The sequence below is a fragment of the Pseudopodoces humilis genome, chromosome 22, assembly GCF_049639895.1.
Source record: "Pseudopodoces humilis isolate 2021_Gansu_Grassland_sample_001 chromosome 22, ASM4963989v1, whole genome shotgun sequence".
In the NCBI taxonomy this organism is placed as follows: Eukaryota; Metazoa; Chordata; class Aves; order Passeriformes; family Paridae; genus Pseudopodoces; species Pseudopodoces humilis.
In genome coordinates, this window is record NC_142221.1 from 5,138,931 (window position 1) to 5,151,949 (window position 13,019).

General features: G+C 43.3%; 1 protein-coding gene across 27 annotated transcripts in view; it reads left to right on the forward strand.

Moving 5' to 3' along the window:
• FNBP1 (formin binding protein 1) overlaps positions 1 to 12,423 on the forward strand; it is a 98,561-nt gene extending 86,138 nt beyond the window's left edge. For 11 of the 27 annotated variants that reach the window (XM_088065961.1, XM_088065962.1, XM_088065960.1 and 8 more), the window contains 6 exons: positions 831 to 940; positions 2,628 to 2,760; positions 3,717 to 3,838; positions 4,175 to 4,314; positions 4,682 to 4,840; positions 7,073 to 8,413. In XM_088065961.1, the coding sequence (XP_087922087.1) occupies positions 831 to 940; positions 2,628 to 2,760; positions 3,717 to 3,838; positions 4,175 to 4,314; positions 4,682 to 4,840; positions 7,073 to 7,107 (699 nt within the window). In that variant the 3' untranslated portion in view covers positions 7,108 to 8,413. The other 16 variants (XM_014256272.2, XM_014256274.2, XM_014256275.2 and 13 more) reach the window with 4 other exon arrangements.
• The last annotated feature ends 596 nt before the right edge of the window (positions 12,424 to 13,019 follow it).

Sequence of the window (13,019 nt, forward strand, 5' to 3'; positions counted from 1 at the left end):
AAAAGAGTGTGGATGTATTTATGTGTCATCTATCTGCTATATCAAATTGAGGCAATCAAGAGGAGACATAGCAGAAGGCAGAAAAGGGGTTGTCAAGCAGAATCACACAAAGGTAACCACTGTGGTCTTCACTTTTTTTTTTTTTTTTCCTTTGGTTATGATTTCAAACTGACTGATTCTAAGGTTTTGATATAACTTCTGGTTTTTGTGTGAGTACAAGTGAGAGAGGAAAAGCTGAGAGACTTTGGCATGAAATGTGGACCCTGGAAAGTAAGCAGCATGTTTTTTAAATTGCAGAGTCCAGTGGGGAATGCTTCTGTTAGCTTGGTGTGTTCAGGAGACCCCTGACATAAATTAACTGTGTTGGACCAGCAGTCAATCAGCAGTGTACAGAAGTGCAATGACATGGGACTAAAAGCCAGGAACTACTTTTATGGGAATGCTCTTTGTAGCAGAGTGAAAGAAGGCAGGAAGGGATCAGCTTTCCATGAGAAGGGAACTCTGTTTAAAAAAAAATCTGGTGATAAAACCGTAGATAAAAATAATTTCTCAGCTTTGTTGTTGAATTCTGGAATTCTCCAGTTTATCTTCCATTAGCCACTGTTAGGGAAGGAAGCAGGATGTGTTCCTGGGATCATTTTGAGGGCATCCAGATTCCTCACCATTCAGGGACTGGTAACACAGTACAAATGATAACAGTGCTTCAGACCACTGTGATTTTGCACAGCTTTTTGTGGCCTGTTTTCAAAATGCAATTCCAAAGGCTTCTTTCAGACTCTGATTATTAATTTTTTTCATATTCCCCCCATCCTCCATTCCACTCTGTGCAGGGAGCAGGCCCAGAAGACTTCAGCAATCTCCCACCTGAGCAAAGAAGAAAGAAGCTTCAGCAAAAGGTCGATGAACTAAACAGGGACATTCAGAAAGAGATGGATTCAAGGTGAGTCGAACCCCTCCAGTGAGAAGTGAGATTGCACTGAGCAGAGCCCCTGTGTGTGATGGACATGGGTAGATCCCAACAGGAAAGGCTGTTACGATGTGATGGCATCATCATCAGCCTCTCTCATCTGTAGCTTTGATTTCCTGGAAGCAGGAAGATGATGAATTCTGTGCTTCTGTGAATGCTTTTTCTACAAGGCTGCATTTATCATTCTGGTTAAGAATAACGCTATTTTAGCTACACACTTTTAATTGATTCTGGCAGCCTGTATTTGTGCTTTGGTTTGGTCACATTCAGTAGTTGCATTAAAGATTCAGCATGTTCTGTTTGTGAGACACAGAACTTTTCTTCCCTGAAGGATTTCAAAACTGGTCTCTCCCTAAATACTGCTTTGTGTTTGTACACACGTGCCTGCATTTTGTGTCAGCTTGCTGTCAAGAACCTGCTTATTTTGCCTACTAACCCAGAATTTCTCCTTTATCTTTTATATCATGGATAAGAAAATTGCATGTGGATATATGATTTCTCATTGCTTTGGTTTTTTTCTCTGTGGTAACTTAGGTTTGCCTGAGCTTTTGCAGGTTTTTCTTTCTGTTCTGTATTGATTCAGAGGGAAGCCAGCATTAAAATTAGATATGGAATTGCAGCAGAGTGAAATTTAAATTAAGAAAGTTTATGATGGAGAAAATAGGAGCAGCAGTTAAATAAGAGTTAAACAAACAGTAATAATTGTGACTCATATGTTTGCAACATTGTCCCTTAAGGCTTCAGGCACAGAGCAGTCCCACTTCCTTGCCACCCACACTTTTTCCCAGTTTCCATACACAGGAGGCAAAGGCATAGGATTGCAATTGTCAAGAGTTTGGTGGGAAACTCTAATGCATAAAGAGTGTTAACTTGAGTCGTGGGACTGTCATTAACCTCTCTCCTACCAGCTAATGCCTAGAGAAAATCTGAATAGTTGTGCCTAAAGCCAGCTCATAATTCCATTTTCAGCTCTGAAATGTCCATCAACAGCCGAGTGAAGCTGCCCTGGGACTCAGCTGGACCCGGGGTCACATTTTGTAACTGCAAGTCTGTCTGTCCCTGTGCTGTGACAAACACAAACCATCTGCAGCCAGCTTCCTTTTCAGCAGTGTGAAACAAATAAATATCTTTCAGATTATTTGAGTTGCTAAAGACAAGCTGCAACAGGCAGGGTGAGGATTTCTGGTTTGCCCTCCATTTCTCTTATCAATATATCTTTGTTCCACTTTCTCAACTGGAGGTCAGCCCATGATGGATGATAATGATTCAACTGTTTGTCTATGCCCTGAAAACTGGGATGGTATTAGTCTAGAAAGTTGGAGCTGTCATAGATTGCGATGGTTGTAAGATTTATTATTATTATTTTCCCCAGGGCAGCAAGTAGGTACTGTTGTACTACATAAAAAAAACACGTCAGGCTAAAAATCAGTATCAAGTATCTTCTTATATTGTTGGTAACTCACTGTTTTTTATCTCTGACAGTGTAAATTCTCTTCTGGCAAATAATTTCACTGTTCTTTTTTAATGGTTGGTTCTATCCAGGGCAAAAGCCCCATCTGGGTGTTCTCAGTTTCCTTCCTAACAGCTTAGATTGAACCTCAGAGTGAAGAAGAGACCCCCAGCTGCACTAAATGTGTTTTATTTTTGTCTTGTCCCTCAGAGATGCCTTAACGAAGATGAAAGACGTGTACATCAAGAACCCCCAGATGGGAGACGCAGCAAGTGTGGACCACAGATTGGCAGAGCTTGGGCAGAACATTGAAAAGCTGCGATTAGAAGTTCAGAAATTCGAGGTATGAGAAGAAATATTTCAGTAAAAAGCAGCTCAGCAAATGCTCAGGTCTGAGCAGGGCCTTCCTGGCTTTTTCAGGTGTATTGTGGGGGCAAAGGCCCCGTGAGCACTTGCATTAATTGGAGTCTTTGAGCTGATTTGTGTTACATAAACATGCACCATCTCCTGTGGCTGTCAGCCCACAGGTAAATTTGGCACAGAAAATAAATTGTGCTACGCAGAGGTAAAGAGAAAATGCAGTGCTCTCTGGACTGCCCAGAGGGCTTTAGAGAGCTTTCATTATTTAATTAATTAAATAAATTGAAGCATCATGTTACAGATGTCTGTGGAGAATCATAGTGACATAAATGCAAAGCACCATTTAGAGACTAACAGCAAGACAGAAGCCATCAAATTAAATATGTTTTAAAGAACAGTCTGCCATGAACAGGAAGCTGCTCAGAGATATAAAATCTCCAGAGCAGAGAGGGGGGCAGTGTTTGGAATATTTGAAGCCCATTATAATTACATAAGAAGGATTAGACAGCTGAGAAAAGATTTCACTTTCTACATTGTGCTTTGAACATAAACAGATACAGCCCATTAATTTCAGATGTGGTTTTGCTATCCATTGCCTTCCCACCCATTTGAAATCAGTGGCTCTTTCTTTCTTTCCAGCTTTTGTTCTCTTGCTTTCAGCAATTGCTGAGTTTCTGGTGTTCCTCAGACTACTCTAAGCAGCCACACATCATTTTACTTGATTGTGACTAGAGCAGCATCATCTCCTGCTGGCTGTTAACTGCTTCTCTCTCAGGGTGTCTTCAATAAGTGTGTTTTTCAGCAAGGCAATCCAGAATTTGAACAACGGACCACTGCCGCTCAAAGGAAAACATGAACATGTTTAGAAACCAGTCTGTTCTGCAGCCTGGGAGTGCCCCAGTAGGGTGAACACTGTCTGTCTGTCTGTCTGTCTGACAGGGCTGGCTGGCAGAGGTGGAGGGGCGGCTGCCGGCACGGACGGAGCAGCCCCGGCGGCAGAGCGGGGTGTACGAGGCGCAGAACCCGTCAGGAGTGAACAGCTGTGCCCAGGACCGCGAGAGGTACCGTATCTGTACAGGGCTGGGGCTGCAGCAGAGCCTCTGCAGGCACACACCAGGGCTCTGCAGCCTGGTCTTGCCATATCCTGCCTCAAAGAGCTACGTGTCTGACTGCAATGAGCCGTGTGACAGTCCCCTCGCTTGCTTCTGTGAAGCTTTTTAATGGTAAAAATGAGGGTTCTCTCACCTATCTGTAGTTAGAGCCAGCTGCAGGCAAGCTCTGGAATCATTGAGCTGCTCCAGCTGGAGTTACTCCCCTTGCCCCAAGCCTGGTGACCAAGTGGTTCTGTCTGCTGCTGAGGTTGGTTGCTATAGTTGCTGTGTTTTTCCTCTCTTGAGCAGCCCCGATGGCAGTTACACAGAGGAGCAGAGCCAGGAGACTGAGATGAAAGTACCTGCAACAGACTTTGATGATGAGTTTGATGATGAAGAACCACTACCCACCATAGGAACATGTAAAGCACTCTATACATTTGAAGGTATCATGTAAACTTTATCCTCATTTCACTGACTGGGGTGTTTTTTAAGTTCATATGCTAAGGGCAAGTGGGAAACCTTCATTAAACCTTAAATAGCCAAAGGGCAAGTGAGGTTCTGGTGTGATTCTGTAAAAAGATACCAAGACAGGGATTCATCTCCTGTTGCACAGGAAGTCTACAAGAGAACCAAAACTCTGCTGTTAGGATCACATTTATCTGGTTCTTTGTGTACACACTGCTGACTCCTGAATCACAAGCCCCTGTTCTTGCTGCCAGTGATGCACCAAAAGCTGTGTCCACCCATGGCCTGAGTTATTGATTCCTGCTGTGCAGCACAGCCTAAAGTCCCTGTTGCTCTGTGTTGCAGGTCAGAATGAAGGAACAATCTCTGTAGCAGAAGGAGAGATGCTCTATGTAATAGAAGAAGACAAAGGTGATGGGTGGACGCGAATCCGAAGGAACGAAGATGAGGAGGGCTATGTCCCCACGTCCTATGTTGAAGTCTATTTGGACAAAAATGCCAAAGGTGCTATGACCTATATTTAATGCTATTATTATTGTTTTATTTGCTTTCACAGAGATAATCCAACCCTGAAGCTGCTCTGTGTTGCAGATAGAGCCTTTTAAGAGTCTGTACAATGCCACCAAGTGCATTATTCTGTACGTGGACTAATTATGGCTTGTTGTACTGCAAAATGTGCTTTTCTTGCTCAGAGAAGGGTAGTGTGGGGGACTGTGAAAGCAGAGGGGAAACGCAGCCTTTCCTGAACAGTGTCTGCTCAACTGTCATTGCCACTGCACACCCAGCTTAGTGCAGGAAGCACAAAGCCCTTTGGGATCATTTGGGCTCTCTTCAGATACCCAGGTGGCATCTCAGACACATCCACAAGTCAACTGTTTGTTCCAAAGTCCCTCGGTGGAACTTTATAGAGGGAATATTTAGACTGCTGGTTTGTGTCTGTGTGGGAGCTTTTCAGAGCCTGTTGTGTTCTGGGGACCTTTTGGATTGAAAACTGGAGGTAATTTAGTTTTGTGTCTGTGGAAGGGAAAGGAGAGATCTTACCAAAACCCTTCTACATAGCACTCTGTGATCCTTGATAAATGCGTAAAACATGAAGAAAGCTCCTCTCTTCATTCCCACCTTGCTACATTTCAGATGTATTTGCTGTTTCAGATGACCAGAACTAATGGTTTAATCTTTTGCTTACACGAGATCAATGGAGACATTCAGAGTTTGGACTCCGTAAGATGCTGTTTGTTGCTTTTAATTCCTCCCAAATGTTTTGTGTAAGGAAGCAGTGCTGCAGGGCAGACCTGGCTGGTGAAAATGCCAGTGCTGGACACCTGGCAATGGAATACACCAAGAAATCAAAGATTTTAGCCCTTTTTCAAATTAGGATGTGTTAGAACTCCACTGTTAAGTAATTTGTGTTTATTCAGTCACTTAATCTTTCAGATTATTGTGTTTCCTAGCTTGAGAGTTCTTGGTGTGAAACAAACAGCCTCATCAAAGTCAAAAGCAAATGGAACCATTTTCTTATGGGTTTATGGGAAGCAGGAAGAGAGGAGTAGGACTGTGCCCATAAACCAGCACTGAAACTTGAGCAGTTCAGTGTTTGAGTTGGGTGTTAATCAGTGCAGTGCCTCATCTGCTGCAGTTGAAAATCTGGGAATTGTTTTATTTTGCCATAAATTTATGTTCCTGTTGGCAAATACATTGTCAGTTGAGATTCAAAAGAGTGTAAAAATTTTAGACCTGTCTTGTTTTTTATTAACCTTTGAAAGAGGAACATGGATTATCCATTCCCCTTTATATCCAGAGCAAGGCTGAAGGATTGGAAATCATGGAATCATAGACTGGTTTGGGTTGGAAGAGTCCCTCTCATTCCAACCCTCATACCTTCCATCAGAGTAAAAATGCAAACTGTGCCAGGGGTAAAGGCTGATACAGCTGCAGCCATTTCTGTAGCCACAAAGGAGAGTTTTGAGATCATTTAAAGTTTCTCCATTAATTTTGCTGGATTTCAGGAACAAAATCAAATGTATCTGTGAATATCTGATGTATAGGAAAGATAATGTTTACCTCTTTTATTTCTCAAGTCTCTGGTTTAAAAGAAAAGCTAAAAGAAAACTTTTCATAGAACGCAGCATAAAGATTTGGAGGAAATGGTGTGTTTAAAAGATGAGCTTTGTTGCAAGCTGCAAATTGATTTTTAAGATATTGGTAGAAGTGACTTGAGTCCTTGAAATAGAAGCAATGACATTCCTGAAGAAAACACTGTAACCATGAGAGCATTTGCAAACTTTAGTAATCCTTTCCTCTTTTTGGAAAGAAGGTTGAGCAGCTGGTACCATGAGAGGCTGGTGGCACAAGGGTGGGAGCTCCCAGCCCCTGTGACTGTTCCAGCCAGCAGAGCCAGTCCTGGCTTGGCCTTACCTGCCTGGCCAGGCTGTGTCTGTGCCATGAGCCAGGGGCAGCTCAGTGCTCTGAGACGCTGCTGTTTCACTCAGCTGGAGCCTGTGTTGTCAGGGCTCTGCTGCAGAACTGAGCTGAGCAGGACAGGTAAGTTGTGTGCTGCAGGTGCCCTCCTGATCGTAGTTTTAGAGGAGCCAAGCTGGGTCTGTGCCCTGCCAGTCCCTGTGTGAGGGCTCCTGATGACATTTACAGGGGTGCCTCTGGTCAGAGGGTGTTGGCAAACCCTGTCACAAAAAGAACAGTAATGCCTATCTTGTTTTGCCTTTTTTTTTTTTTTTCCAGATGTGCACAAACCACTTCAGAAAATCTCTGAGTAGGTTTGCATAGGCCTGTCCACCCTTTATTCTCCTGGTTTGCTGCTACGGTTGTTTTAAGAGCTCTGTTTGAGAAGGTTTTCTTTAGAAGAGATGAATGCACATATCATATCTCCATCACTGAAAGACTTTGTTAGGTACCAGCTCGGCTCTGAAATGCCGATGAAGGTGCTGCCCCGACCGTGTCCATTTAGTGCAAACAGCATTGCTGTCCTTCTGAATAGAAATGAGAGCTGCAAGCTCTGCTCCTGTTGGGATTCCTGCAGGAAGCTGTTCTGTGCACACCTGGGTGTAGCATCTTGCAGGGCTTTTCTGTACCTGTCGGGTGTCTGGTGCTGAGAACTCTCAAACACAGGAATTATTTGGGCCTTTCAGCTCAAGCCTGACCAGCCTGTGTTACTGACCATGGTACCTCATCATCTGCTTGGGAACAAAACTCTTTCACTGAGGGATGTTGTGAAATCGTGTGACACAAAAAAGCCTGCATGGAGTAACCAGCTCTGTACAAACCCTGCATTGCACCCAACAGAAATGCCACGTTCCCTTCCAGCAGAAAGCCTGGATGTTTGTTTGGGTGACATGCAGGAATAGAGGCTGGTTTGGGAGGTTAAACTTCATGTTAAAAACTATTTTGGAGCCATGGGCTGATGAGCATTTTGGGTCCTTTGCAGCTGTGGGTCTGTTCCCCCTCACCTCTGATGATATCAATAATTCCTTATGGGCAGCTCTGGTATTCCCAGTGCTGCAGCTCTGCTGTTTGCTGTAACCATCATGCAGAGCCTTGACTTACATAAAGAAATAGGTAAAAGTTAACCATGCTGATGCACTTTTTATCTAGGATATATCTGATTATTTAATGCTTGCCAAATTATTTAGGAATTGGTAATTATAAACTGGACTGTGGCTTTTTAAAATCCTTTTGTTAAATAGATGCCCTTAGTTCTCCCAGTATATAAAAAAAAATTGTATATAACATAACTTAAAAACTAAAGTTACTTGAATTTGAGTTGTTTTTATCCTTTTATATGTGTATAAATATAAATGGTTCTATAGGCTGTTCTTCTGCTTAACCCAGCTGTTTTGGTAACTACTCAGTCCCTCTGATGTTGATAAGTGTTTTTGGTTACTCAGCTGCCTGCACCTGGACCTGCATAGGAACTGCTGTTTTGTGTTAAGGTTTGTTCAGTCTGGCCAGTGTGGTTGTCTTGTTTCTATTCTTATTTTTTAAAGAATCATCATCTGTCAGGAATCTCTCTATAGCTTGATGTACCATGGTGTCTTCTTCTAATAAACATTATATTTTCTCATTCCTGTGAGGTTTTGGTTTTTGAGTTTTTTGAATGACAGTAACTAGTAGATGGCAATAATTACTGGCAAAAAATAGTGGCATTTAATTTTCCTAAGGACAGCAAATGGCCCAGAGCTGCTTCTCACTCTGAGCACAAATGCAATTCTTCTCAAGAAAAGTATTTTGTTGTGGCTCTTTGAAAACTTCTTTGTGCTGTCATTTGGAAGGATTTGATGGAAGTGGGTGCAAAGGAGGTGAGAAGGTTCCCCTGGTCTCTCAAATGCAAGGGAAGTTTGGACTCATCCTGTATTCCCTTGGATACATCAATTTGGGCCAAATCACGCTCCTGGATTGTAGCTTCACTTGGCCAAAGGAAAAACTTGTCCTCAGTGCCCAGTCTGTGGGAACAGGGATGGCCAAAAGAGAGGTTTGGAGGCTTGGGCTGGTTCACTGAGCTGCATATTCCTGCCTTCCCTTGAGAAGGAAAGCCCTCTCTGGCCTGTGGTGGAAAGGAAGGAAAGCTCTGCATTCCTCTGCAAATTCTTTGATTTAATTTCCTGTTGTTGTTGTTCAGCGTCATTGATGGTCTCTGGAGCTGTCACTTGAACAGATGCAGTGCTGCTTTGCAGACAGAAAATGAAAAAGCTGTTTGTGTTCTCAGTGGCACGAAGCAGGTGCTGGCAGGGTCCTGCTCCTGTGCTTTACTCCCAGAGCACAGCAGAATCCCAGTGATGCTCATCCCAGGCTGGAGGGAAGGGCTGAGGGTGGAGGGTTGCTGTCTGAGTCAGGAGCCTTCCTAAGCCCTGTAACCCAGTAGATGCTTCATTGCTTTATTTCCTTTAATCTCCTGCAGGCAGAGCTGCTCTTAAGGGACCCCATTTCCCCCAGCCTCTTTCTAATCCAGTCTCTTTCTTTTTGTCTTTCTTATGTTTTAGATTCCTAAAGGTGTTTGTGCTGGTGCAAGAACCTCGGGGCGAGCTTGTCACAGAAGGAGAATCAAAATGGTCTGTTTACTCTGCAGGCAGTTAAAACACACCCATGGAAAGCCAGACTTCCAGTCTTGTCTGGAGTTCCCACTTGAAAAATTCAGACCTAAATTCCATCCCAGTACCATTCAGATGCTTGCTCTTTTCCATGGCATGCTACCTGTGGCTCGGATTTCCTTATCAGCCTCTCTCACTCTTCTGTCAGCCTGGCACAGCCCCTCTGTCAAACATAACACACACTTCTCCCAGCCCAATCCCTCCCAACTTCTGTCAGAGAACTGCTGGCTGCCCTTGGATGCAGGGCATAGCCAGAGTCCCAAGCATGTTCTGGTCTGTCTTCTGTCCCTTTGTCCCTCAGTCCATCTGGATGTACACACTGGTCCAGCTGCACTTCACACAGTGCCTTTAGTGCTAAACCTGGATCCTCTCACCAGAGAGCTGGAAAGGAGATGGAAAACCTCCCCTGGGAACAGTGTTATAGCAGCTGGACTGGGCTCTCAATTTGTCAGTATTAAATCTGATCCACATGCATTATTCAACATTCTGCCTTCCCCAAAAGGTCACTAATACTTGTCAGCCTTTATTTCTCTTTTCTCAAATCCAGGCTGATGCTCATTCCAAGTATTAAACCCCTCTGACCCTGCTGTTTCCTGAAACCCTTCAAGCTCACATATGTACTTGTTTTCCTGCTTGTTCTGTCTTCCCCCTCCTGTGTCCCTGCTGTTCCTCACACACACACAGACACACACAGACACAGACAGTGGCATTTTGGTTGGCAGCCCTTGTTGCTGCTCACAGGCCTCGTTTGGCTCTGGTTTCAGCCTGCATGCTCGCCCTGTTGCCTTGCCTGCGCCCACCTTCCTCAGGGTCACGTTATTTTGTGGCTGGTGGTTTAATCTCTCTGCAGTTTTCTTTTGGTTGGTTTGTTTTTCAGCATTTCAGACCTGCCTTCTCTTTTTGCATGATCTCCTGTGCGTTCTCATCAGTTCATGTTGAAATAACAGAGTTTTTTTAGATAAATAAAAGAGGAAAGGAAAAAAAAAAGAAACTGCACTGTTTCCTTCTCCCATTTTGTCGTGGACTGGACCTGGACCCAGCAGACAGACAGGAATTGTGACCACCCTGTTCTCACATGGTTTGAAGCAGAAGTAGGATAAGTGATTCTGCACTTTATCATGTCATACAGTGGTAAGAGAGCTACAGTATCTCTGAAAATCACATGATCTGGACTTAAACTGCCCAACAAAGGGTCAATTTCCTCTCTAAACTTCTACAAACTTCTATATTCTGACTTGGTTTCCCCTGAATTGTTATCATTGCTTGGGTTTTAGTCATGGACATGTTTGAGCCCTGCAAGAGTCAGTTGTTACTAAATAGGTCTTGAGGGCCAAATTTATTCATGGGTGCAGACCTTGTCTGGGGAATCTACTGGCTCTAGTCCAGCTCCACAATATTCTGTACAATCCCCACAAGTTGAGAAATTTTACATGGAAGCCACTATGGGCAGTGACCCCAAAATGAAACCTCTCAGGGTTTGTGTGCAGGCAGGTGAGTGTTGTTGTGCTGCCTGCTGGGCTGTCCTGCAGGGTCAGCACATCAAAACACATCCCAGACTCTCAGATTCTCTGTGTTGGGGATGGCCTGGGCCATCTCCGTGGAGGATTAAGTGATTTTGAGCTGGGCTATGTGTGGTCATAATTCTGTCCCTTTCTCTCCATTTAAGATGCCAAGTTTTGTTTTTACAAAGTCCCTTGGTGCTACAGTTCATCCTGTAGCTGTTATGTGATGGTGCTTAAGAGATGCCAGCATGAACCATCAGAAGGTTTGTGATTTAAACCCAACCCAAATGTGCTGAGCACAGGCAGCACCAATGCTGGGGCTGTTCTGCTGCAGCACTGGAGGGTCAGAATCCATAAATCACTGCCTTATCAGTGCTGCTGCTGTGCTCACTGAGCTGTTCAGATCAAGAGCAGAATGGGATCCCCATGGTTTACACCTCTGGCTTTGTGCAAAGGCTTTGTGGTCTCCACCTGCCAGGGGATCTAAAGGGTTAAACAATTAACAGGTGTGCAAAAATATCCTTACAATATTTTTAGCTGCAGTATTTTTATTCTCGTGTCCAATGCACTGTTGAATCAGCAGCTAAGAATTCATTTTCACCTATTGTTGTGCCATCTCTGTAAAAATTAGATCAAAGTTTGCTTTTCTATATTTAATCTGGGTGGACAGTATATTATTGTCAGCCTCTGTGGAACATTGGAACAATTGCAATGTCTGTGTTTCTAAATTGTGCTGTAGAAGGAGCATTAGCTTTAGCTGACTGATTGATTCCTGAAGTTTTATTAAAAGACCATGTATGGAGTTTTTATAAACTTGGCAAGTGGTTCCCAAAAGCCTGCATCTTAAAACTTATTTAAGAAATAGTGACGGTCATATCTCATAGTCTGCACACGTTTATTCCGCTGTTGTTATTCAGGGTAATGAATAATTTTTGTAGAATTTACCTTTGGCAAACGCTGAAGAACTAAATATGTGACTGGTTTATAAAAACTCTGCTTGGATTTACTAATCTTGCCCAGCAGCGTGGACTGTACCTCCTACAAAATTTCATGATCCCCAGCAAAAGTCTCTAATGCCCTTTCTTTAACACCTGTAAATAGAGAAGAAACATATTTACTGATACTCAAAGTTGTGTTTAATGCTGAGTATTTTTCAGAAGTTCATTTAGTTTGATGCATATTGTTCTTTGGTTTTTTGTTTTCCTGCCTGAAATGTCAGAAGACCTAAAAGAAGCCAAATTCTATTTTAACATGATGATGTCAAGCACTTTTTTATTTGTATATGTGTGTGTATGTGTGTTTGAGCACTGATCTCGAGATCTCGGTGGCATCTCAGTGTTGTGATTTCATTGCCAATGTAAAAGGTTCTGGTGTGGCCCATTTATTTCTGGAGACAGAATTCAACCAAATAAAGTGCTTCCATTTGAAAGCGAATATTGACCTTGTAGCAATGAAACTAAGTCATCTGCATATTTAAATAAACATTTAATTCCAGAAATACAGTTTCACTGGACCCTTTTGATCAGCCAGACAGGAAGAAAAATGGATTTGTTGCTTTTTTTTCCCCAACAGAAAAGTTGGTGCCTCTTTGCTGGGGCTCTTGGGGCTGTGGAGGTGCAGCTGTCGCTCTCCAGGAGCTGCTGCTTCCCACACATGTGTCCAGTGAGTGGGAATTTGGATTTGGCTGTGGCTGCTGCTTCAGCCACAGAGAAATTCAGACTAAAACTCCCCAGAGCTGCTCTCTTACTCCTCATTATTCTTTATGACTGCAGGGTGGATTTGGGCTTTGCTTCCAGATGTAAAATGCACACGGAACAAGTGGATCAACACATCCCAGTGTGGTGCTGCTCCTAGCTCTCTCTTCAGAAAAGTGAGGACACATTTTCATTTGTAGTACCTCTTGGCTTTGTTTTTTTTTTTTTTATTTTATATTATTTTCTACTGGAATTTTCAGAAGTAATAATTTGGCTCTGTCTGTAGCTCTGACTGTCCCACAGAGCTGAGTCCCATCAGGTCACTTTGAGATTTGATTTTATCAAACTTGGACCTTTTCAGCTGAAGAGAGAAAGAAGTGGTTGGGTT